Raw genomic sequence first — 26,300 nt, forward strand, 5'->3', positions numbered from 1 at the left:
CCTACATTCAGGCAGTTTTGTTGTCCAAATTTATGCATTTTTTTCAGTCTGTTTTGGGCCTATAAGGCCAAATTCCCACGTTTTTTTCAGGCAGTTTTCAAAAAAGCCATTCTTGTGCCTGTATATTATAATTATTTACCAGTGTATGGCTGCAAAAAGGACGACAGGGCCATTGGGTGACAGAATGGCAAAAACAAATGAATAGAAACTGTAATACATTTTATACACTTCATGAGAGATTAACTTTGACAATTCAATCTATGTACCTCTAAGAACCCCCCCCCCTCCTCCCCTTACACTGTGTATGATGGTGTCTGCACTCAACAAAATGACTTGCGACACTTCATTTAGTCTCCTGCAAGTTGAGATCGTCTGTGATAGAGTGAAGTTTTGTGCTCATGTAATTGAGTGTAGGGAGATGCTGCCTTGGGCTGAACCTTTGAACATGCACTGTTATATAAAGATACTTAGCAGTTACCTACTCATCTTCAGCTATTTTTAGCCGCATCTACGATAGCAGGAATACCGTGATGCTTAACCTCACAGAAGATGTACACTGCTCAGATATGATATCTTGCAATTCACATACATTTCTTCCCTGTACTGATTTGCTTTTCAGGGAAACATTAGTCAATAGCAAGAAGAAATACCTCAGTTGCAAGATCTGGATGAGCTCTGTTAGTTGAGGTATTTTTGTCACTATACACGGATTTAGGGCTTCTCTACAGGAAGTCAATTTGTGCCGAAATTCCATCCCACAGTGCTATAATCGTTTTGCATAACAATAGATACAGTTCGGAGGTTAATCAATATTCTTTGTTATGCAATACACATATTGCATTGTGGGAAGGAATTTCGGCACAAATTGACTTCCTGTAGAGAAACCCTAAATCCGCGTATTGATCCATGTTGTACTGAACAGCAAAATCAGTACAGGGAAGAAATGCATTGTGGGAAGTGTAAGAAATCCTCTCTGTCACTGCTGTTCTTATGTAATTTGGTGTATGCTTCATAAACATCTCAAAAAAAGTAACTGACCCCCCCTTTAATAATGACCATTATTCAAAAACGGGTAATTGTATTACAAATCTATCAAATGCGTTGGAAGCAGAATTTATTGCTGCACATTTTGACACCTCATTTGTAGCAATTGACTAAATATTGACGTCACAGCGTACATTTAAATCAATGTAGTCCAAGATTTGAAAGATGCAGTAAATTCTATTGATTTTGCATTCAGTGTAATGGAAGGAAATCTGTGTAATGATATCTGAGTGTTTTTGTATTGTAAAAATTTGTATGTAAGTGCAACTTTCAAATCTGGACCTTACTACATTAAATTGACCGGTGTTTTATTGTTTTCTGGGTTATCGTATCAAATGAGGTGTCAAAATGCGCAGAAATAAATTCTGCTTCCAACACATTTTACAGATTTGCAATACAATAGCCCCCTTTTTGATTAATGGCCATTATTTAAGGGGGGTTAGTTACTTTTTTTGAGATGTTTAGATTTGCCAATGATGAGCTATGAGGTGTAGCTTTTATGTAAAATATTACTGAAAGAAGCTGTTTTTACTCTACTCCTGCTGTTGTTGACAATATTAATCACCATAGGGGACATTCAACTTCGTAGAAATGCACACCACAACAATTATGTAATTTTAGCGTGTATAGATTTGGCTGCGGGGCTGTGAGATTTGTATTATCTTGTCATGGTATTGAAAACTTGGACCAAAAAGGTAATATGATAAGCACATACATAATACAGGGATGTACAGCTGCCAGTCCTACAAAAGTGGATTTACAATTACAATGAGATGAATAAAATTGAAGCTGATCATGTTTTATTAGTTTAGCAATGTACATTCAAGATAACATTTTACTGTTCAGGGCCGGTTGGGTCTGTTGTGAAAATTTGCAAAAGTAAAAAGTAAGAAGACAGAAAAAAAGAAAGCGAAAGCACCCTTGACTTTTATGTTTTCATAGCACTGCTTTCCAGCATTGTTGAAAATACATATCACTATATGTTTTTTCATGTCTCTCTTACTTTCCTCACGCTCTCGCTCTGTCTCTTTCCATTAGCAGTTGCTCATTTTCTATTTTGTCTTCTTCCTCTATCCCCCGTTACTACCTTTGTCTCTACCCCTCTCTCTACCCTCTCTCTCTGTGTGTGGGTGTGTGTGTGTGTTTACAGTCTCTCTCTCTTCTCCCCTCTCTATCTCATTCTTTGTATCCTCTATCTCCCTTCTTATGTTTATTCTTTTTCCCTCTTCTTTCAGTTTCTTATTCTCTACCTTTCAATGTAATTGTATACAATTTTCCCCTGATGTGGCAGTGACGTCAACGCGTTGAGGCAGCTGTTTCGCATGTGCATCTATGCGGTGTCTTTAAGTGCACATGTTTACGCCACTGTATTGAGCGAACACAAGAGATTTGAGGCTGCTTAGCTCCCATGAAATGTGCACATCTTGATGAAAATTTGTATACTTGTTTTGCTGTCTATCCCTTTTTGTCATTTTCTTCCCAATTCCCCTCAATACAGTAAGTTCTTTCACTCCATCTCACTTCTCACTTCTCTCCAGGAGTTGCATAATTAAGGAGTCTACGTGTCCATGCAGGGACTCCTTATTTTTTTATTTTGGCCATTTTGGACTCCTTAAATCACAAGTTGAAAGTGACCAAAGGGTCCGATAAAAACTGTATGGACTCTTTAATTTTACAATGCACGGAGGCATAAATCAGTATAAGAATCGTCGATTAAAAATAGAAAAATAAAAAGATCAGTAAATCTTCTGAATCGCCATAGCCAACAACACTGATAATTTCACTGGAATATTTGACCAGTTCTAAAGTTTAGAATTTCGGACAAATGGACTCCTTAAATTCTCATTGGAATGCTTAAATATTGGTTTTGCAGGTACCAAAGGGTCCAGAAAAATTAAATTGGACCCTTTGCATTTCTGTGCTTGCGCTACCCCTCCTATACACTCATCCATCATAGACATGCAACAAGGCATGTGTTCAAATCAAATGAGATAAATCCTAATTAGAACATAATCAGCACTTTAATGTCTTAATGATCTTGTTCCATTAATCTTCTAATATGTGTGTCCATAAATATGTGTGTTATTCACACCCTTGACTCTCACATACCAGTGTCACTTTTAACTAAGTCTCATTTTCTCTTATTTTGATTTACCTGCTTTCCTTTTGAAATGCTCAGTGTGCACAAATGGAAAGATAATGTTGTATTCAAAATGGTCTGCAAGTGTTAAATGTCAGAGGGGACTTGATAGTGCTTAATTTTGCATGCATGTAAAATTCACAAAATTTCAAAAGGTTTACATTTCATTTTTGTGTAATTTAATTGTCACCAACATAATCTTTATAAAGATGGTATTTGCTTAACTGGTAAGATTTGGAACAAAATGCTCAGTTGAGGTAACGAAAGGATTATTACAATTTGTGAATTATAGTTGCCATGGAATTAAGGTATTTTGATTTTAATTTAGACATTGCGACTAAGTGGGAAGAAAAAGCTGTAGTATCAGCTGGATTTATTGTCATCTTAATATAGCTCTCCCTTTGATGGTAAATCAATTAAGAATAGGCATGCACTATGCTCTATTCCTATCTCTTTTTTCTGATCCCTTTCTTTCTTTTTATTTCTTCTCTCCTTTCTTTTCTTTCTCTGTCTTCCTCTTTGACCTTCTTTCTTTGTCTATCTTTGTCTGTCTCTTTGCTTAACCTTTCTGATTCTCTGTCTCATCCTTTATTAACTGTCTTCGTCTCTCTCATGCATCTTTCCACTCGCCTTTCTGATTATAAAATATTTATATTATATTCTGCCGATCGTTTTTTATCACAATCAAAATCAAATTAACCCCAAAATTAACCCCAAAGTACAGAAATCATATCAAGTGAAATGGCAAAGAAATTATAAAATCATTTCCACATCATGGACATCAAGGATACAAATAGCAAGCTGAATTTGATTGACCATGTGTGATAGGGTAATTGATGTAAGCAAGCATTCATGATATGATCATAATGTCTTGATTTATCTTTGGTATAATTATTAATGCGATCAAGCAAAATGAGTCAAATGTTGAGTTCTTTCAGGTATAATTGATTAACGCATTGTATGTAAACAGTACAAGATTCAAGATTTATTTATTTGATATGCATCTTACAATACGATATGATCAAATACATTGTAACTGATACAAATAAGTAAAAGTAAATAATAATTAAACTATAACAAAATGATTAAATATCATGCATAATATGTTTATCAAAAGATGAGTTTACAAACTGAATAACCTGATGAATGGTATCATAGTCCTACACTCATAATATTATAAGTATAAAGATATCTCTATCAGATAGACTGTCAACATGGTCAAAGTCATGGATGCTTCTAAAATTATCAAGCAATCTTACAAGTCATTGTAAAAAGAACATTTTATAACAAAGTGAAACTCATCTTCAACATCATTACTATCACATAACTTACAAATCCTATCTTCAGGCTTAATATTAAAATGACAACCCTTTTCAATCATTAGCTGATATGCGCTAATTCTTAATTTACAAAATGACACACAAGAGGAATATAAAACTGCATCAAAATGGATTCATAGGTTTCTGAGGTAAAATGAAGCCAGTTAATAATGACCATGAAACAAGAAGAGAGGTAATGATACTGAAACAAAACAGAAGTATAACATTCTTGTTTTGGACATATTTCAAATTTAATTTTCACATCTTTTCCAGCGCTATGTCACATCACATTCGAAGACTTCACATGCAAAAATCGATATATGTATCCATTTTGTTTTTGATTTGTGCTGTTTTTGATCATATTTTCAAAAATATAAATTGGATTTTTGAAAGTAGGATGTCAATTTTTATCGCGACGCTAGCATTAGGGCAGATGTTGGTAGCCTTAACGCAAGTTTGAAAATGGTGTTTATTGAGTTTTGCATCAGAACTCTTCGTTTGATCATACATGTAGGGCATGCAAGTCCAGCACACTAGTATAAAAGTGGAATTGTTCGCAATTTGTCCACTTTGAACCATTCTGCTTGATTTTTAATTCATAATTTTGAGCTTTCAAATCTAGATCTACATACAATTAAAAATACACCTTTTTGCATGTTATAAATTTTGCGCTAGCTTGGAAGTGCACAAAAAGTGTTTTAACACTTTTTGTTTAAACACTCCACTTCAACGTCACATTTTCTATCTAGTCTTTATCCCTGTGTTGTATCAAAATTCAGCATTACATTATAAACAGCAACAAGAATATAGCTGTGACCTGCTCCCACAACACCACCTTTTGAGAAAGGCATTTAAAACATGCATACCATAAGACAAATTGTAGCTTTTATAGCACTACCACTGTACCAGGGGTTGGATTGTACAGATTCATATCTTTATTGATACAATGTAGGAAAGCAGTATTGTTGTTATTAAATCATGAAGCAGGAAATCAAGGAAGGAAGTAGTGTATATCGCCCTAGATGAAGACAACAATATGACTATAGGAAATATATTGACCTGATTGCAATGAACTCGCTTGTCTCTCGCTAGCTCTCTTGCATTCTCTCTTGCATTCTCTCTCGCTCGGTAACCCTCTCATTTTTTTTCTCATTCTCTATTTCTCACTGCTAACCCTCTTTTTCTTTCTCTCATTCTTTATTTCTTGCTTTGTCTATCACTTTTCTTTCTTTTTCCTCACTTTATTTCTGAAAATTCCAGACATTCCGTGTGAAACATCTATGACACTGTTTACACAGACCCTGAAATCTACTTTAGTCGAATATGAACTGGAATTTATTTGTGTGTAAACATAGTCATTGTGTTTTGAATTTTGAAGTCCACTTCTAATGACGACCTTTTATCGAATTCAAACTCGACCTTTCCAGCGTAAACAAACACACAATTAAAATCAAGATCACTATTAAATGGTCATTTGGAGCATATAAGCAAATGGTGCAAAAGTCAAAATCACAATTGGTTTTGAAGTGGACTACCGTATGAACACCCGTCAACAAACAAATACTAATCTTTGGTCACAATCTGAATTTGATGTTATAATTTAAATTGACTTTCTCTGTGTAAACAGGGTCTATCTATCTCCCTATATCTCCATCGCCTTCACCTCAGACTTTCTGTCTATTTTTATGCTTTTCCATTCTCCTATTCAAAATAGTTGTACTTGTACCTACTACCTTGTTGAATTATCTCTCTTTCCTCTTTCTTCCCCTCTCACTTTGCTCTTGCATCTCTTTATCACATCTAAATGTTCCCTCTCTCCTCCATCAGTCTGTTTGTCAGTGTCTGTCTGTCTCTCTCCCCCTATCTCTCTCTCTTTCTCCCTTTGGTTGTCTGTCCAATCATACATCATGAGTTTTCAGTGAATAATTTTGCTAAAAATGGAGATTAACCTACAGAAAATATTGCCATATCTGTACATAATGAAAGTCAAGTTGATCTATCAGATTCACAAATTCAACAACTAAATCAGTCATTGCACATAAAGCTTTATTGCACTGACATGGCATGCTTGATATATGATACGTGTCATCCTCCACAATGAGGATACCTGTATCTTCCATATAGTGACAAAATATCTTGCATTCCATATAGACATGTACACTGATTTACACTGATGTATTATACTTATAGATGTACAACTACTATTAATAGACATCCTGACATGATGTTGCAGTGATGTTGCAGTGGTAGTATGTACCTTGCATCTTGGGCCTTCACCTTTGGTACTCAGACTGACAGAGACTGTAGGCATTGTGAGTTTGATCATATGAGAACAGAAAACGCGGGAGGGAGTCTTTTCCTGGTTGAAGGTATACAGGGATGTGCCACGTTTTTGGGGTACCCTTTCAGCGATTTTGATATATCGGTGGGTGGGTTGTCAGTGAAGACAAACATGGCCTTAAAATTGCCCAATTAGGACAAATTTGGGTGATATTTTAGGTGCTTTTTGTTGAAAATTGGTGTACTGATGGGTAGCAAAAACGGCAAAAAGTAGGTATAGAGAAAATCAGCATCTGAAAGTCTGTGTGGCATATCCCCGTACAATATATTTTGAAGACCCTCCCCGGCAGAAAACATTGAAGAAGGCATGTTTAGTTTTGTTACAAGGCTGACACCCTCACACATGAAATTGGAATTGGGTCAAAATATCATTCAATGGTTTTGAAGTGTATAGAATTAAACCTTCTCCCTCTCCAATAAAACTAGTTTCTTTCATTAAGTTTGTTCCTTAAATCTTGAAAAGCAGAAATCATTTAATTACCAATGCCTTTCGTGCTCTAACTTGCACAAAATTTTAAAATGTGCACATTTGTTTGTTTATGTGGAAAATTTGAAATTAGCCAAATTTAAGATAAAACATTTGAAATTGAAATGGGGTTCAAAACCAATTGCAAAATAATTCCACTTTTAATGTAACATGTAGCTGTCAAAATTTTGACCAGTGAAATACCGTCTACACGTCTACACCCTGACAGTGCTATGCTAGTAATTGACATTCTGTTGGCATTCCTTGATGCTCAATTACTTCACAGTAAATGCAAATTTCACACATTGAAACTGCATGGATTAGCATGTAAAATACCTAATCACTACCTGTATCTTTGGTGCTTAGTGGGAGGCTACCAAGTGAGAGACTAAAAGTCGCAGGGAACCATCAAAGATCGGATGTAGGTTTATTTATTTTAGTCTTCCCTCATCAGTGTCAACAAGCTATCATTTTTCTCAGTCTTAGCACCTCATCAGAAGTGTAGTTAACCCAGGCTTGTTTATAGGCTTCTGTGTTGTCTCATGGCAGGTACTGATGTCTCCATTGGTCTATTGATTGTTATACTGCATATGTAACTTAAGTAGAGTTTTGTTTGCAGGATATGAAAATAGCTGCCACACTTCTTCAGCATTATTTTTGCAGACACCATTTGAGAATAAGAATGTGAGGTGAGGTTAAGCAAAATGAGGCATTATTCCCTGAAATGTTTGTGTTTATATGTTGAACTTCTTCTGAAATGGATTATTTTCTGCCATATATCAATTAGGGTTGCACAACATAGGCTTTTTTAGTCGTCAACAAATCGCCACACAAATAGTCGCTTCTACGACTATTGGCGACTATCAAAGGTAAAACTTTGCTTGAAGTTCAAGCTTAATTTTTGTTTGTTCAGAATACACTTAAAATCATACATTCTTTGTGCAGTAAAGAGTCGGCCGATTACATTACAAATATACACAGGAAGGAGTAATAGGTTAAGTTTTAACTACCTTTCACAAAGATTTTCAAGGCGGTAGCACAAGTTTTAGACAAATTTTAGCACTTTTTTTGTCTTTACTTCAATTGTTGAACTTTCAGGAATAGTCACCAATCATTTGAAGAGCTTTGTTGCAAAACCCCTTACATCCACTTTTGACTTTTTGAGAAAAACAGCTTTTTTTAATTGTGCAAGTATTACTGGTTCGATTTGATTCAATTTGGGTTTGGATAAAGTGTTGATGAATAGAAACTAAAAGAATAGGTTTGGTACAATTTTGAAGCCTTCCTATTTTTATTATATCTTTTATATCGTGCCTTTTGTGGATGTAAGGGCTTTTGCAACAAAACAAATTTACCCCTTTTCTAGAAACCACCTTTGCAATCATATTTGAGCCCATTTGTTTGCGCTACTTTATGTAACTTGACTAATGCTTTCCAAATCAAAAAGAAAAATTGAAATATCTCATTTACTTTTTTAATTATGAATTTTTAATTAAATTAAGGGAAAATGGCATTTTTGAGTATTTCGAAGCCACACCTTTTGTTAATTAAAATGATTTTTTCAAAAATAGTGACCCAAAAACAGTTCCCTTTGGTTTTAATAGGTAAAGAACATTCCATGCTACTAGTATACAACTAAAGACAAAAGCAAAACAATTCTATATTAATTTTATGTTCAGATTTCCGGAAATTCCCTAAGATTTCCCAAACGGGAAATATACCATATCTCCGGAAGGGAAAGTGGTATGAAGGTCAAACAACCACCAAAATGTGTATTTTTACCCACACTTTAATGTCATATCAATAACTCAATTTCAGCCAAAATGGATGTAAGGGGTTTCGAAACAAAGCTCTTCATTTGTTGTAGTCACGACCTCGACTATTGGCGATTTAGTCGTGCAGGCCTAATATCAAATCTAATATTCAGCATACTGTAGTTTGTTAAATAGATTATAATTATAGCAAATGCAAACCTAAAGAATGATCAAGTTTTACTCAAACAAACAACTCATCTCATGTGATCCAGTCACTTCTGCGATACTCCCAAACCTTGTAAACCGCATATCAGCAACACATTGCTGAAGAATTGTGATAGCTATTTACATATCCTACAAAAAAATTAAAACCGGGAAATTCATAATATTGTTTAATTCACCTAGTATAGCTTATCAAAATAAGTGGTACACATCAATTTTGGAGTTAACTGTAAAGAATAGCTAGCAAACTATGCAAAGCAAACTATGTAATGAATCGGGAAAAAGTGATTAACTCAACAAACTCAAACAATCAAAATGAAAAATGTGTATTGTCTGCATGTGCCTGTAAATGTTGTCTTCAGTAGACAGCATTTAACATAGGCTATATTCAGTAGATAGCATTTAACATAGGCTATCTTCAGTAGACAGCATTTAAAGCTATCTTCAGTAGATAGCATTTAACATAGGATATCTTCAGTAGATAGCATTTAACATAGGCTATCTTCAGTAGATAGCATTTAACATAGGCTATCTTCAGTAGATAGCATTCAACATAGGCTATCTTCAGTAGATAGCATTTAACATAGGCTATCGTCAGTAGATAGCATTTAACATAGGCTATCTTCAGTAGATAGCATTTAACATAGGCTATCTTCAGTGGATAGCATTTTAACATGGGCTATCTTTAATAGATAGCATTTAACATAGGCTATCTTCAGTAGATAACATTTAACATAGACTATCTTCAGTAGATATCATTTGACATAGGCTATCTTCAGGAGATAGCATTTAACATAGGCTATCTTCAGTAGATAGCATTTAACATAGACATTCTTCAGTAGATCGCATTTAACATAGGCTATCTTCAGTGGATAGCATTTTAACATGGCCTATCTTCAGTAGATAGCATTTAACATAGGTTATCTTCAGTAGATAGCATTTAACATAGGCTATCTTCAGTAGATAGCATTTAACATAGGCTATCTTCAGTAGATAGCATTTAACATAGGCTATCTTCAGTAGATAGCATTTAACATAGGCTATCTTCAGTAGATAGCATTTAACATAGGCTATCTTCAGTAGATAGCATTTAACATGGGCTATCTTCAGTAGATAGCATTTAACATAGGCTATCTTCAGTAGATAGCATTTAACATAGGTTATCTTCAGTAGATAGCATTTAACATAGGCTATCTTCATGTTGAGACAGCCTGTGTCCTGGAATGCTCTCAGTGTTAATACTCAGCCTTTATGGCACTTCTTGTATGCCTGAAGTTGCCCTTAATTGATGATGATGAAAGTTGACTTATAAGCTTAATTGACCTTCAGTCTTGTCAACCTAATCAGTCATAATGTAGATTTATTATATCATAGCTGGTCAAGTATTCCATATTGACCACTAGGACACTGCTAGCTGGCTGGCAGATATGGAAATATGAACTATATATTATTTATTACATTAACATCAATATTATGAAGCTTGATAATTTGTTAGCAGTCAGTCATGTCCTAGCAGAGAGATTATACAGCCTATCCATCACTTGATTCCTGTAACAAAAGATTTAAATACCGTATTTCCTCAATTAAATGCCCCCAATGACGTTGCATTTTCCAAAAGGGGGCGTTTATTAGAGGCCATTTCTAAAACAATAATTCCCATTAAAATTATTAGGTAATTAAGCTTAAAACTTATGAACTATGAACTTAGGATCAATGACTTCCGGTTCACTTCCGGGTTTACAATCTGATGGCTACTCAGTTGCGGCCATTGAAAAATGCAAGTGTTATGATATTTTACACACTGTTTTCATGAACTTTTCAGGTGAAATTTGTAGTATTGCAGACAAAAAACATTTAAAATTGGGCCATTTGTTCAGAGGAAGGTGTTAGTTTAAGGGTTATTTTCATCACAAAAACTGCTGGGGGGTCTTTATTTGAAGGGAGCGACTATTCGAGGAAATACGGTATGCAAATTAGAGCTGGCAGAGGTGGTGTCAGGAGTCATGGGGCCATTCACTCACTTGCTCCCCAGGCAAAAATATTTCCACTCTTTGAGCAAATAATTCCAAATTTTATGGGATTTTGTGGATTTTCCTTGCCCCTGAAATTCACTACTGGTTGCCACCCGCGGGGTGCAACACAGACGTGAAACTACCAGACTTGTGCTTATGAAACAAAAATTCAATTGGGGGAATCAGCTATTCTGAAATTGTTAACTCCACTAGCAGTTAGAGGATCTCGCCGTTCAACAACTGGCAACAGTCAACAACTTAACCAGACCCATTGTAGGACAGACGCATTTAAATTTTCATTTCTTCCCTGGACAACAAAAGACTGGACCCGACTACCCGACAACATTATCAACAGCAGCTCAATCAACTCTTTTAAGACCCGAGTTCTAGATCACATCCGGCAAAGAGCCCAAACTAGTCCATGACCACGTTACCCTTACTGTGGCTCCACATGGACTTAGGTCCGTTGTCACATACCACGAAGAAGAAGAAGAAGGGGTCAGTGGGTCAAATCCCTGGTGGGGAAAACAACTTTTGTTCTTTCTTCCTTCCTTGCTTCCTTCACTAAGGCAAAATTGCTAAATATAAGCCCAGAATATAAGCTTACCAAATGCATAGCATGTCATTAGTATAGATAGAGTGTCATCGTGATTATGCACTGCAGTACTATTTGTATACATATTGCATAGAGAAGATATATTATAGGAACATAAATGTTGAAGGAAAGGTCATGCAATTAATCTTGGTAGTATGAAATTAAGGAAATGATGATTAAAGCAGTCTGTTGATATGCAACGTATCAATCATGTTTAAAAGAGAAATCAGAGATTCACTAAAGCAAAACACTGTAAAATTAATTGACATTTGACAATTTTTGGAATAATCATAAATGCGTTATAACTTAGCAATTTAAATGGCAAGCGTTAAAGCAATCTATGAAATACAAAATCTGACATTTTGTTTTATTGCATTATCTTTGGTGATGACTGATGTTACCGCCAAACTTATTGGGATGCGGCTGATGTCTTTCCTAGTTGTTTACTAAATGATATAAATACTGTATAAAGAATGCTGTTGAATAGAAGTAATTAAAATCCCAGTTACAGGTGTCCAATATCTGATTGAATCTATTTAATTAAACTGTCCCATTGTTTTTAGTGGAGCATTTACTGTTTTGTTATAGTTTAAGCTTAGCTTGATTAGTACCTTGAAACTTGATTTCCTGTTTCCCGTCGACTGCCCACGTAATAAAATATCGCCTGCATTTGTGAACCAAGAATCTATAAAAAAAATCATTATTTGGTAAAATTGTACTTAAGGATACTTTTTCTAAATATTTTAGTGTTCTTTGCAGTGAAAACAGGTTGCAAAATCATTTTGAAAACAGGAAATAAACAATTCAGTGTTTGGTGATCCCCTATTCATTTCCCTATTTGCTCCAGATTTTGGGAAGTTTATCAGTTCAACCAAAGGCAGATATTGAGCATGCAAAAACTCATTTGAAAAAAAAGGTGGGGGTGGGGTTTGACTTTCTGTTAAAATAAGTGCTATCATATTTAAAAGGAGTTAAAAGAATTTAAACCCCACAGATTACTATGGCCTACATAATGTATACATGTACATGTATGGGTGGCGCCGAAGGGGTTAATTTTTGTGAGAAAGGGAAATTGCCAAAATAATGAATAATGAAAAGGTTGCCTCATTATGAGCTGAAAAAAGTGACTTGAAACAGGAAATCAAGTTTCAAGGGCCTTATCAGTCTGTTTGTATTGTAATTGTTGAGCTGACAAGAAAATAAACTGAAATAGATATTGTGTGATGTTTTCCCACTATTATTGCATAAATCTGTGTTATAGACCCGTAAAGAGCTTGAAGGATTCAGTACATGGAGTAACTCTCACAATTATCTATTTTCCCCATATTTGTTGTGTATAAACTCTATATCAATATTTCCTCTTTTTCATACAGGTGTTGCCATTAATGACCTAAAACTGCATTAGGCTTGGCACGGAGTGTTGACTATATACAATGATTTACATGTACAATTAAATTGGCCTGTTAGAAGCAAAATTTCAATGAAGTCATGTGATTAAACATAATTGCATGATAGAAATTTCTAAACCACAGTCGAAAACAATAGGTGAACTGATTCTTAAAATGTGAAAGGACTCTTGGAAATTTCTATAGAGTAATAAAGCTTTGCTAAAGTAAGCATTTATAAAATTGAACATTACTATCAATATAGTAATCAGGGCATTAGATAAATAAAGAGGGTGCTTAGTGCCTGACATAAAAATAAATGGATTTTACATAAAACATGTGAGCAATATCAACCAAATGCGGATGTAATTCCATGATATCCATGGAACATATGTGCCAGTGTCTTTGAAATAGTAATTTTACAGTATTTATACAATCAGTGACTCAGTAGCATAGTTTGATTTCTAAGTACTGTTCATAGTGACATGTGTTTTTCACATTAGACATAATACAAGGGTGTATCACCATAGATTTGCCAAGACAGTCAACACACAGATGATATTCTGACATAATTTAAATCTGTTTATAATAAAGATGCCATCTGTATACCATAAAGTCATGTGTCTGCACTTAACACTGCCTGATTGAATGAAGTAGAACATAATTATAAGGAGTATGTGGCCATGTAAAATGTGATATCTACTAGAAATGATCTTAGGTATTGGCATTTATGTGCTATTTTCAGATAATACTTCATTGAGCATGAAGTGGACATGCTGTCATTGGTTAGTAGCACATATCATGCCATCTTCAGTAGATAACATAGAATTTTATCTGCTCCATAGGACCAATTTATATGTGGTGCCTTAATGTCAGTGGATTATGGCAATGAAACCTGTCAATGAAACCTGTCAATGAAACCTGTCAAGTGTGCTGAGGCAATGAAACTTGTAAATGAAACCTATAAAAGTGTGCTGTGGCAATGAAACTTGTCAATGAAACTTGAAGTGTGCTGTGGCAATGAAACCTGTAAATGAAACCTGTAGAGTGTGCTGAGGCAATGAAACCTGTCAATGAAACCTGTCAAGTGTGCTGAGGCAATGAAACTTGTCAATGAAACTTGAAGTGTGCTGTGGCAATGAAACCTGTAAATGAAACCTGTAGAGTGTGCTGAGGCAATGAAATCCTGTCAATGAAACCTGTAAAGTGTGCTGAGGCTTGTGGATCAACATCTTGGCGTTGTGTCTGTGCACAGCGCACTATAAGTCACTGTGTTTTTTGTTTTGTTTTTGTTTTAAACAAACCACCTGTTACTCTTCACATGTTAGATGTATTATCTTCAGTAGATAGTATTTGTACCTTTATGCTCTCTTCAGTTATACTTTTAGTAATATAGGGTACACATCATGTCTTTGGTAAATACCATTTCTGGCTTGTTTTCTTAAGTAGATATTGTGTAACTCAAATATAAAACCTATATGCTGTCTTCAGTAGATAGCATAGGCTATAATCGTCATTAATACATTGAAACCTTACATGATATCAACTAGTAACATAAAGTACACATTTTATAGGTGATAAATACCATATAAATAGTATAGTATGTTACCAAACATAAAAACTTTTGCTATCTTCAGTAGATGGCAGTTGTAACATTTGTAACCATTGTACATCATCTTCAGTAGCATAAATTAACATGAAATACCATTTCTAGTCTGCAGTAGACATTATGTAACTCAAACATAAAACATAAACCTATATGCTGTCTGCAGTAGATAGCATTTGTAACCTCATATGCTATGATCGTCAATAATACTTTTAACCTTGCATAATATCAATAAGTAACATAAAGTACACATTTTATATGTGCTATATACCATTTGTAGCCTGTTATCTTCATTATGAAACCAAACATAAAAAACATGTGCTATCTTCAGTAGATAGCATTTGTAACATGTATAACCTATGCTACCTTCAGTAATACTTGAAGTAGCATAAAGTCAAAGATCTTTTAGTAAAGCTAGATGAGAATTAGTGTACATGTTCACATAACCTCCTTCAACTCATTTGCATAGAATTGGATACCAGGATCGTATTCTATTTCGTTGAACTTCTAATTAGCATATTTTTGGATACCTCCATATTTGGGTTTACCTAATTAATTATTAATGACGATTACGTTGTTTACATCATGACGTCATTAGAGCTTGTCACTTGTCAGATTCGAAACACGAAAAACATTTGCACCTTTCTTTCCATTAATGTTATATCGTGAAATACCATATAGCGGAGGTGTTAGTTTTTTATTTAAGGAAAATATTCTTGGCGATGACCCCATGTTGACAATGGCTAAATATGCTGTATTAGTTCTGGTAAGGGTCCGGCGAAGGTCCGCCATTTTTTTCTCTTCAGATTTTGAGGTCATTTAGTAGACTTGCTTACCAGTCGTTTTCATTATCCTAACTACTGTTTGCACATTGAAAAGTGAACTTCGACGTACGTGATGCGAAAAATTCTTGCCGTACCTTTTTGATTCATTTTTCAGCCGGGACGGTTACGTTTGCGGCCACGCATCGGTATAGGGATGACCGGTTCTTGTGTATATTAGAATTCTGTGCATAAAGTACACATTTTATCTGTGAATGCCATTTCTAGCCTCTTATCTTCAGCAGATATTATGTAACTCAAACATAAAACGTACATGTGCTGTCTTCAGTAGATAGCAATCTATCTTCAATCAATAGTGCTTATGGTTAACATAAAAATAACACATTTATGGTATCTTCAATAATGACCCTTTGGTACATTGAAATATGTGTGATGTCATCAGGTTTGTGGTCAAAAGTCATCTAGGGGTCACTTGAGGTCATTTTGCAAATATGTTTTGTTCTTTTTTTTACAAACCTTGAAAGCTGAGAAGGGTGGGACACATTTTACGCACTGCATTATTTACTAATTAATCTACTTGATAGTATAGCTTTTATACTGACTGCAGTAAATAGCATGTAGGTTATGCATATCTTTCCCAGGTAAAGTTGATGCCATCTTCATAATAGACAGTTTTACATGAACATGGTTCTATTTATAGCATGTGATCTAATACAATGTGTGTTTATGTAAACTCAAAATCAGTTGACATCAGTGAAACTGATGAAGTCATAGACACATATAACAAAAGCCTGACCACTCACACAGGGACCGGCTGCACCGGTACTGTGATAACCATAGTGTACTTGTAGAAATACTATAACTAACTTAAAACTGAATACTGATGCTATTAGCTATCTACCCTAACTATCAAACAAGCTACAATGTAGTGTAAAAAAGTTCCACCTTCTTGCACCAATAATGCTAAATATCATGTTACATGTATCATTCACAGATAATGCATACATTATACATAAGCTAGCTTTAAATATCTTCTAAATGTTAAAGATCCAACAATTTACCAATTTAGCTCTATGACAGAAAATGTACTTTATTTAAAGAAAGAAAACAACATGTAACACTGCAATTAAACATGAATTTATAATGCAGACTATTGCCACTACTAATTGCAGGTACGATAAAGAAAGAAAGTATATTTAGTATATTTTCTCAAATTTTACATAAAACACTGGCAGATCAGACTCAGTACACCGGTCGATCTTACCGTTTCCGATGTTGATTAAGATACTTCTTGCATCGATCCCGAGATGCGGAAAAAACCAATAGTCATTTTGTCCCACATAAATGAATAAATAACAAAAACCCCCGATCCCCCGGTGGACTCACCCAAAAGGTGCGTCACACCATATGATCGCCCTTATCCTCCTTGGTCTCCGACTGACACAGGCGTGCCTATCGATTGTTCATAGCACTGTGTATCAATTTCTCGACCAAAGGCGAGATATACTGGTTGTAGTTTCACACCTTAGGTAAAACCAAACCGGTATTGTTCGACTGAGGATAGTTTGGACGGCATTTTCAGGCAAAAAAGAGACAAAAAAGCAATCCAAAACTTAGCTACATATCGTGCCTCCGTTTATATACGGGACACACGAGCAATTCAAAATGGCCGCTCGTTGGCGCCATTCATTTTGTTTCCCACGTAAAACAACCATTGCAGCCTGTAAGTTACAATAGATGTTTGTACATACACATTGTATTTCATGTACGGTAGGTTATTGTTGCTATGTTAGGGTGATTACTCTATCGTTATGTCTTCATTACCGTCCAATAAAGGCGAGTTAATCAGATATTCATACGGTGGGGATTGGTAGGGACCCGTCTGACATTTTAGTAATAAAGTTAGCCAGTCCTTACTTTACCACTAACGTTAGCGACCAGCCTCCGTGCTCAGGTTTGCTTACTGGGCTTGAGTCGCGTGTTGGGGGGGTAGCCCCCTCCCTTTCTCCTCGCTTCGCCTCGGCCCTGTCGGGCTTGCCCTTCCCTGGTGACGGGCGGGACCCACACCCGCTCTGTTTCACCCACGGGGAGTGCTCACGATCTTCTAGATGTCTTTCTTTTGCTTAGGACTCTCCGAGTTCCAGCTTGACGATTGGGATAGGCTCCGTCATCGCCATAAGACGAAGAAGAAATCTACCAAGGGCACTGGTATGGTCGATACGGTGGATTCTGCTGTGACAGCCCCTATGTGTCATGGCAGGTCTGCTTAAGGGGCTCCGGTCCCGGAAAAGCAGGCGGTTCCTTCGGGACTGCTAAGCGGCGTCAAAGGCTCAGCAGCCAGCGAAAGCACTGACTATACGTCGGAGCAAAGTAGCAGGCAGCAGAGCGGTAACCACCAGCGGAAACCCTAGCGGGTTTTGCAGCAGGAGGATACCAGTCGTCACGGTAGATTCTGCTGTGACAGCCCCTATGGGTCATGGCAGGTCTGCTTAAGGGGCTCCGGTCCCGGACAAGCAGGCGGTTCCTTCGGGACTGCTAAGCGCGTCCAAAGGCTCAGCAGCCAGCGAAAGCACTGACTATACGTCGGAGCAAAGTAGCAGGCAGCAGAGCGGTAACCACCAGCGAAAACCCTAGCGGGTTTTGTAGCAGGAGGATACCAGCCCTCTAGCGAAAATCCTCACGGGTTTTTAGCAGGAGGACACCCGTCTGTTGCAGGCATGTCTCACGGGCTCAAACAGCCACAGTAGTAGCCAGCGACGGGCAGCATGCAAGGGTACCCGGGCTTGCCTGGGTTGAACCCTAGCATGCATGGGTTCAGCAGAGACGATACCGCTGCTAACGCTGTGGGTGTAGTCTTAGCAGAACCAACTGGGGTTGTCACACGGCAGCGTTCCATGGCGGGACCGCCGAGTGATACCCTGGGCCCTAGAATAGCTGCTGGCTGTCCACAGGGACTGGCTGGCGATTATTCAGGGGTTGGGCTCGCAGTCTCTCACGGGACAGCGACCCAGGTGCATTCGGTGGCAGCTACAAAGACGAGCTACGGCTTGACTTCAGTGGTAGCCGCTATGCACCCGCCCATAGCTGCCGTGAGTGGTCCGCCACACACAGCGACCTTGGGCGAAGCTCTAGAGGGTACAGTAAGTAGCTTGAACAGCCTAGCTGATCAACAACCCACTTATGTCCTCGAGAGCCAGCGGGCGTGGGTGATCCATTACCGTCAATGGGTCAATTACCTCTCTTGATCGATCACTGTCAAATCAACAGGGCATAGCTCCATTGATTGACGCTGCCTATTCAGGTGGCGAGGTGATTGATCGGGGTATCTGCACGCTCAGCTACCCGTGGTACTAGGCAAGCTCCCTCTAGCCAAGGGACAGCCGGTATAGCGGGTACCCATACACTGCGGCTTGATCCTTGCGGGGAACGCAGTGAGGCATGGGTACAGTGGTACACAGCCGGGGAGCCCTCACGGGCACCTACGCTAGTACAGCGCCGGTACCACGCCAGCACACAGCTTGATCCCCAAACAGGGAGCGCAGTGTGGCGAGGGTACAGCGGTCCACAGTTGGGAACCCTCACGGGTACCACGCTGATACCGCACCGGTACCGCAGCAACCGCCTTAGTCGCCACAGTCTCTGTGGCAACAAGGGGGGAGGCGGTGCTGGTACTGCAGTACCATGGGGTTACCCTGGTGGCGGATCCTTTCAGGGTCAGCTGCGGCGGGGTATGCCCGTGGTACCCGCCGCAGGGTGTTTCTTCCACGGCCTAGCACCGTGGCAAGTGTCGCCTAGCGATGGCCACGCAGTACCATCATCAGCTGTTGACCAGGCCAGCCGGCATGGGGCTAACCCAGATCTTGATCAGGGTAGGCCCGTGCTGCTAAGCGCTAGGACGGCGGCTGCGAGAGCATGCGGACCCAGTGGTGCCATGGCGGATACCTCAGGGTCTTGCGGGAGTACTCCCTCTTCTGCTGGCAGGTAGTCGGCGAGCCACACAGTGGTTATGCCTTCTTACCCGCTTTCAGATGCCCGTCCTCAGTTACCGTCATCATCAGAGCATGATCACGGATACTGTGGGGCGAGGAAAGGAGTCGGAAGCTGAGTCCGGTAGTGACATCACTACAGTCTCCTTCCCCGCTGCCCCGCGAGGGGAGCAACAGCACTGATCTTCCTCCGGACACCCCTAAGGGGGAGTCCATGGAGGAGGACCAGGGATCCTTTCAGTAGGATGCTCAGCTGCTGCTTCCTCACAGGGGCGCCTGCACTCTCATTCCCGGCAAACCTCACGGGTAGATATCGTGGGGCTGTCGAGCTCAGTAGAGCTATGGCGCCGCGTGCTTGCACGCTTCCTCTGCGTGTAACGCGGGAGGACCACGAGACCTACCTGAGGGGATCCGAGAGGGACCCAGATGTCGTCAAGCGTATCACGCTCAGACAACATCTGAGCTCTTCCGCGAGGTGAGCCTATTAGCGGTGCTAACAGCTAGCCTCAACGAGAGCTCCATGGGCCTAGCCCATAGGGTGTCCACTCAGCGCCGGGGGGGGAGGGGCCTGCCACTCCAATCGCTCAACGCGATGGAAAGGCAGGGTCCCTTTTTCTCTTTGGATGCTTCTGCGCCACGGTGGAGGACCGTGCAAAGAAGCTACCAACGGAGCACTCTGAAGAGGTCGGAAACTGCCCTTACCATGGGTAGGAGCTCCGACTTCAGCAGGCCGTGCACCACCAACAGTACCGAGCCCACTACCTCTGCAGCACCCATTTCTGGGAGGCGCAAGGGTAGCACAGGAACAGCTGGCAAGCCCGAAGAAGAGCAAGCGCTCTTCCAAGGGAAGCTAGGCAGAGCATTCCTGGGGGGCTCAGCGGTTTTTCCACAGGGGATCTCCCAGTGGGCGACCGCTTATGGCTTTCACCCAGAGGTGGGAAACCATCTCTTTGAGCGCCTGGGTATGGTCAGTGGTGAGTGGGGGTTACAGACTGGCAACCCAGTCTCCCCACATTCGTCTGCACATTTCAGAGGTCCACAGTAGTGCCGTCAGACGGCCCCCAGCGTCGGGCACTACTGACAGGGATCACACAGCTTCTCACGAAGGCGGGCGATTGTCCGGTCTACCCCCGTTCTACGGGTGATCTTGGAGCCATTGGCTCCAAGGAAGACCGGCGACAGGAGCCCCATCCGGAACCGCAGGCCGTTGAACACGTTCTTCAGGCCCAAGAGGTTCAGAATGGGGACTCTCGCCTCGGTGCTAGCCTGCCCCATCAGGGGCATGGGAACAACATCGCTAGATCTCTCGGACGCCTATCTGCATATGCCAATCGCCTCTCAAGATCGGAGGCATCTGCGCTTCTAGGTACAGGATCAAAATTACCAGTTTTGATACCGGCCATCGCGCCTGTCCATCTCTCCCAGGGTGTTTAACACTCTTGGTCAGAGCGGTGGCAGCGTACCTGAAGCACAGGGTGTCAACATCAGTTGCTACCTGGACGTTTGGCTCATATCGGACGGACGCACTCCACTGAAGACTACGGGTCTCATGGGGTTGATAGTCCGTAGGGTGCGGGACCCTGGATTTTTGATCAGCTCAAAAAGTCCAGCGTGGTCCCATGAACACCACTATTTGTAGGGGCCCAGATCACCCTCACGGAGGGTTGGCGGTGCTCTCACCGAGCGGGTGGCGAACATGGTGCGGTGTGCCTGACTCTTGGCGAGTCTCGGGCAAAACCCGCTGTGGCATGGATGAAGGTGGTAGGCCTAATGGCCAGTATGGTAGACCTCGTACTGTACTGCCGTTTCTACGTTAGGCTTACCCAACTACACCTTCTAGCCTGCTTGCAGGCCCAGTCGTCACCAGTATCCCTCGCGGTTCCGTTGTCGGAGATCGCGCGAGAGGAACTCTGGTGGTGGACCCATCAGCCCAATTTGACCCAGGGTGTCAGGTTCCTGCACCCCGGTATGTCACGTAGTGGCGACCATAGCGTCAAAAGCGGGGCTGGGGGTCCACATCCACGGAGACTCCGTCTCGGGCCTATGGGGGCCATAGAGACAGAGTTTCACATCAACCTCCCTCGCTTACGAGGAGGTGATCGTGGAATCACATACCGTTGTCCTGACGGATAACACAACCGTGGTAGCCTACCCCAACAGACAAGGGGACTCCGGGCCACCACGATTGAGCCTGCATGCACGACACCTGATAGGGTGGTGCAAGTCCAGGCAGACTACGATGAGAGCGATACACATCGCAGGCGTCACCAGCATCCTCGCGCACAATCTGTCACGAGGAAGGTGTCGGGACCAGCAGAATGGTCCCTTGCTCCAAGAGGTCGCTCAGGCGATCTTCAAGGGGATGTACCACCCTCGAAAGATCTGTTCGCATCTCATCGCAATCATCCACTGCCGGTGTACTGCTCAAGGGTCGCGGACCCCAAGCATTCACCGTGGACGCTCTGTCCATAGACTGGGGAGGATGACAGCTTATGCAGTCCCTCCGATCTCACTACTCATGAGGGTGGTGGCCAAGATCGGGTGGGAAGACTGCATTGTCATTCTGCTAGCGGCAAGGCCGCTGGCACTCCCAGTACCAGATCTACTCCGGATGCCGGAGCGGAGGTACCAGTCTATCACTAGAGCACCTGCAGTTAGCTGCATGGCCCTTACCAGGGAACACGCAGCGGAGGGATACTTTTCATCAGAAGCTGTTTTTCTCATCGCCGGGCTAGACGGAAGTCTACCCTCCGCACGTATAGCCAGAGTCTGGCTCCATACTACGCTTGGTGCAATGAGACAAATAGCTCTCCGCTAGAGCCTCTGTGCTGCTAGTTCGGAGTTTCTGACAGAAAAGTTCCAAGCAAGACTTCAGCGGGCCACTGGGGCCAGCTATAAGTCAGCTGTCCTCTCCATTCACCGAGGTTTCGAGCGGGTCGACTATCATAGCCGATGGTTACCTTATTAGTCTACGCCTCGACGGTATGTTCAGCAGTGTCTACCAAAGCGGAAAGTGATCCTCCTAGGGATCCCAACACAGTCTTAGATTACTTTAAGGGTCACCCTTTTGACCTTCCGTCAAAAGCGTCGCTTAAATCGTAACTCTCAAGATGGCTTTCGGTTTGGCGTTGGCTTCGGGACGGCGGTGCTGAGTTGCACACGGGCTCGAGGTTAGCTTCCGTGTTCACAAACACTGGAGCGACACTGTTTCGGCGCTCTGTTCTCGTGATTCTGACGGGCGCGGTGCATACCGACATTCGTCCCTCTCCAATCCCCAGGGTTGGGCAAGGTTGGCTGAAGCCAAAGATAGGCTGGGGTGTCCGATAAGGCGCTGCAGCACTATTTCTTCGAACACAAGCCTTGCGAGGACTCACGACCGCATTCATCACCCTTACAGAGCCTTTCGGTCCAGCCGCTGTCGCAATGGCTGGTCCAGGTGTTGGTGGGGTCCGGGGGATCGCGAAGGTTTCGCGTCCCACGACCCACTCGACACGAGCTATCTCATCATCTTGGGTATACCGTTGGTTGTCCCTTGAGGAGATCTAGCAGGCGGTGTCCCGGAAGCCACCTTCGCCCTTCTCTACGATACTTCCGTTTATGTTAGTAATCAGAGACGGGCGGGAGGTTTACCGGGACATTGTTGGCGATCATAATGTCACGGTGGTGTACTGGTACCAGGTTTTCAGACTATACAGAATACTCAGCATGGTAAGAACCAGTGTCGCTATTCTTAACCACCAAACTTATTAAGTAAGGAGGTTTATGTCTGTGATCGCGTGGTCTTTTTTGTTTCCCGACCGTTGGGGGAAAATAATTTCTGACCTCGCGAAAACCATCGTTACCCGCTCCCGATCCCTGATCAGATGCTGACCAATCTTGTTCCTCCATCCGTCGGTTACTTGCTAGATCGATTTTTCAGATGTTGATGCAAGAAGTATCTTAATCAACATCGGAAGCGGTAAGATCGACCGGTGTACTGAGTCTAGTCCCAAACAAAAATGTTTGGTAGACTCATAACCGGTGCGATCTTACCTTTCCGATGTTGATTATCCCGGACCTCGCCACCCCTACAAGTTTGGTCCGAGTAGGGGATCCCAAGTCGGATAAGGGCGATCATATGGTGTGACGTCACCTTTTGGGTGAGTCCACCGGGGATCGGGGTTTTGTTATTTATTCATTTATGTGGGACAAAATGACTATTGGTTTTTTCCGCATCTCGGGATCGATGCAAGAAGTATCTTAATCAACATCGGAAAGGTAAGATCGCACCGGTTATGAGTCTACCAAACATTTTTGTTTGGGACTAATTTGTCTTTGATAATGACGTTTACTTAGAGGGATCTGCTTACGGCTCTACCGTCTTTTCATTGACATTTTTAAATGTTTAATAAACTTCCTGTGTCAGCTGAGTTACTTCGCAACGATATTGCTGTAGGTTACTGCATATTTTAAATGTGTTTTGAAGTAACTGAATTAGAGTAGCTTGGTTATAAAAGATTATCATTCCACATTGGTATTGTCTAATGAATTCAGAGAAAAAGTTGCTATGATGCAATTTTATCAGTTTCGCCGTCGAGCAATGATTTAAGGAGGAAATAGTGGAAGGAGGAAAGGAGGAAAAGTGATCCCGCCCAGCAATTGAACCCAGGACCTCTGGTTTACAAGACCAGCGCCGTAACCACTTGGCCACGGGAGCTTCATGATTAGGCAGACTGGGAAAAAGTTGCTTTTAAATATACCATGAAAACTATATAACAACTATCAATTAATAATTATTAAAAGGCTCAGTGGTGATTAATTCTGTAGTGATGCATTGTAAAAATTGTGTTTGAAGTTAACACACATTTACAGCTTAAAAGCAATATACCATGTACATATATATTAAACCCTGTTACCTGAAGTACTGGTACATTTTTCTGATTAACACTCAAATCTTTATGATTAAGATTGTTTTACCATTGTTATTTTACAACATAACATGGCCATCGTATGTATTGTGATAGGGGTTAGGTGTAAAAATATATTGACATTACAAGCTGGGTATGTGTGAAACAAAAACAAACATCTATACTATGATCAACTCGTAATAGGAGAGAATTATTCGGTTTTAGGCCCTGCGCGAGTCAATAAAGTCCCAACTTACGCCCGCTTAAATTCACAAAAGCGTGCATCAGTCATGCAATACATAAAGCGCAGTTCGCATAGGGGTGTGCCTGGCTGTGTGCACTCCCTTCTATATCCACGATGTTATGAGTCCCACCTATTATGAGCTGATCAGAATATAAACTTGCTCTTGTTTCATTTCCATGGTTACACCTCATCTTGTTTTCTTCAAAGTTGGAATTTTTAGTGTTGAGTTATCAGAAATATGATGCAGTTATGAGTATTTTCACCTAATATATTCTGAAATGCCAAAGACACGCCACCATCATAGGGGAAGGTTCCTGTCTCATATTTCATTCTTCTAGCAATAAATCTTGTACATTGTTGTCTCAGTATCTCTCCCTAGATGCAAACAAACATAATTAATCCATTCCCTATGATTGATGTCTCTTCCCTGAGATAGTAAACTGGATTTATGACCTTTGTTAATGTAATTTTCATGTACAAGGAGGATGTACATGTCAGGGTACATGTACAAATATAACAGAGTAACTGAGAATGCCCAGGATGTTCTCAGTTCCCTTTCCTTACCAGTGTTTTGAAAACAGCGTAAAAATGCATATACATGCCTCATTTGCCAGTGTAGGATCCTATCGGTTGGATAGTAAAAAGTGAAGTGGGTCTACGGTTTGGGGCTTAATTTTGCATAAGGTCCTTGTGTGTGCAAGTTGGGATGTGTGGGGGTGATCATGCATTGAGGAAAATATTATGGTAATTGCAATATCTAACAATTACAAGGATACATTTGGAAGTAAGTTCATAGTAGAAGTTACCTCTGTCTGGTGTAATAAGTACATTAAATGATTACATGAATCATCAAATTGAAGTTCAATACCATTTGTGTTTTGAAGCATAAAATGTTAATTTCTCAAGAACTGTAAGTCATAGTTACATGGATAAGAGCTAAGAACTTTTATTCCTGTGATGAATAGGTTGACCTACTTCTAGTAGGTCACCCAAGGTCTGTGTGGCTGAAATGTACCCAAACAAAATACATTCACATTTCATAAATCTGGTAGGCTGAAGCCCCAAACTCCCCGTGTGGTATGCCAATGAAGAGAAACAAATTCAAATTGCTTGTATGTTTTCCTATTGATGAGTATGATGTAATTAATCCTTTTGCTTTTGTTCTTGCATATTTTTACAGATGAACATGAAGGAGGTAGCAATCCAGTGCTACGTGCAGGTCACCATGAGCTTAGATTCAGCTTTCAAATTCCTTATGGGTAAGAATTAATGATGGCATGTTTAAATAATGAGATGTTTAAGATGAGTTGTAGCCTTCAGGCTTTTTTTTTTCAGTTTCGGTAATTTTGCTTTTATGCAGTTTATTTTTGCAGGCTAATACATTGATCTTATAGGAAATGAGTTAAGGAAGCCACATCATTGATCACATTTATATTTTCATATGTATTACAGTTATTGAGTTATGACAAATAAAAGGCCAAAACAAAAGTTTTCACTATTTTCACCTCCCAGGAAAAAT

General features: G+C 40.3%; 1 protein-coding gene across 3 annotated transcripts in view; it reads left to right on the top strand.

Annotated features, from left to right (window-relative positions):
* The window catches only part of LOC140158514 (arrestin domain-containing protein 3-like), a 73,023-nt gene that overhangs the window by 17,124 nt on the left and 29,599 nt on the right, over positions 1 to 26,300 (top strand). For all 3 annotated transcript variants that reach the window (XM_072181632.1, XM_072181634.1, XM_072181633.1), the window contains exon 3: positions 25,962 to 26,040. In XM_072181632.1, coding sequence (XP_072037733.1) covers positions 25,962 to 26,040 — 79 coding nt within the window. The remainder of the gene's footprint in view (positions 1 to 25,961; positions 26,041 to 26,300) is intronic.

This window comes from Amphiura filiformis, chromosome 8 (assembly GCF_039555335.1).
Source record: "Amphiura filiformis chromosome 8, Afil_fr2py, whole genome shotgun sequence".
Classification (NCBI taxonomy): domain Eukaryota; kingdom Metazoa; phylum Echinodermata; class Ophiuroidea; order Amphilepidida; family Amphiuridae; genus Amphiura; species Amphiura filiformis.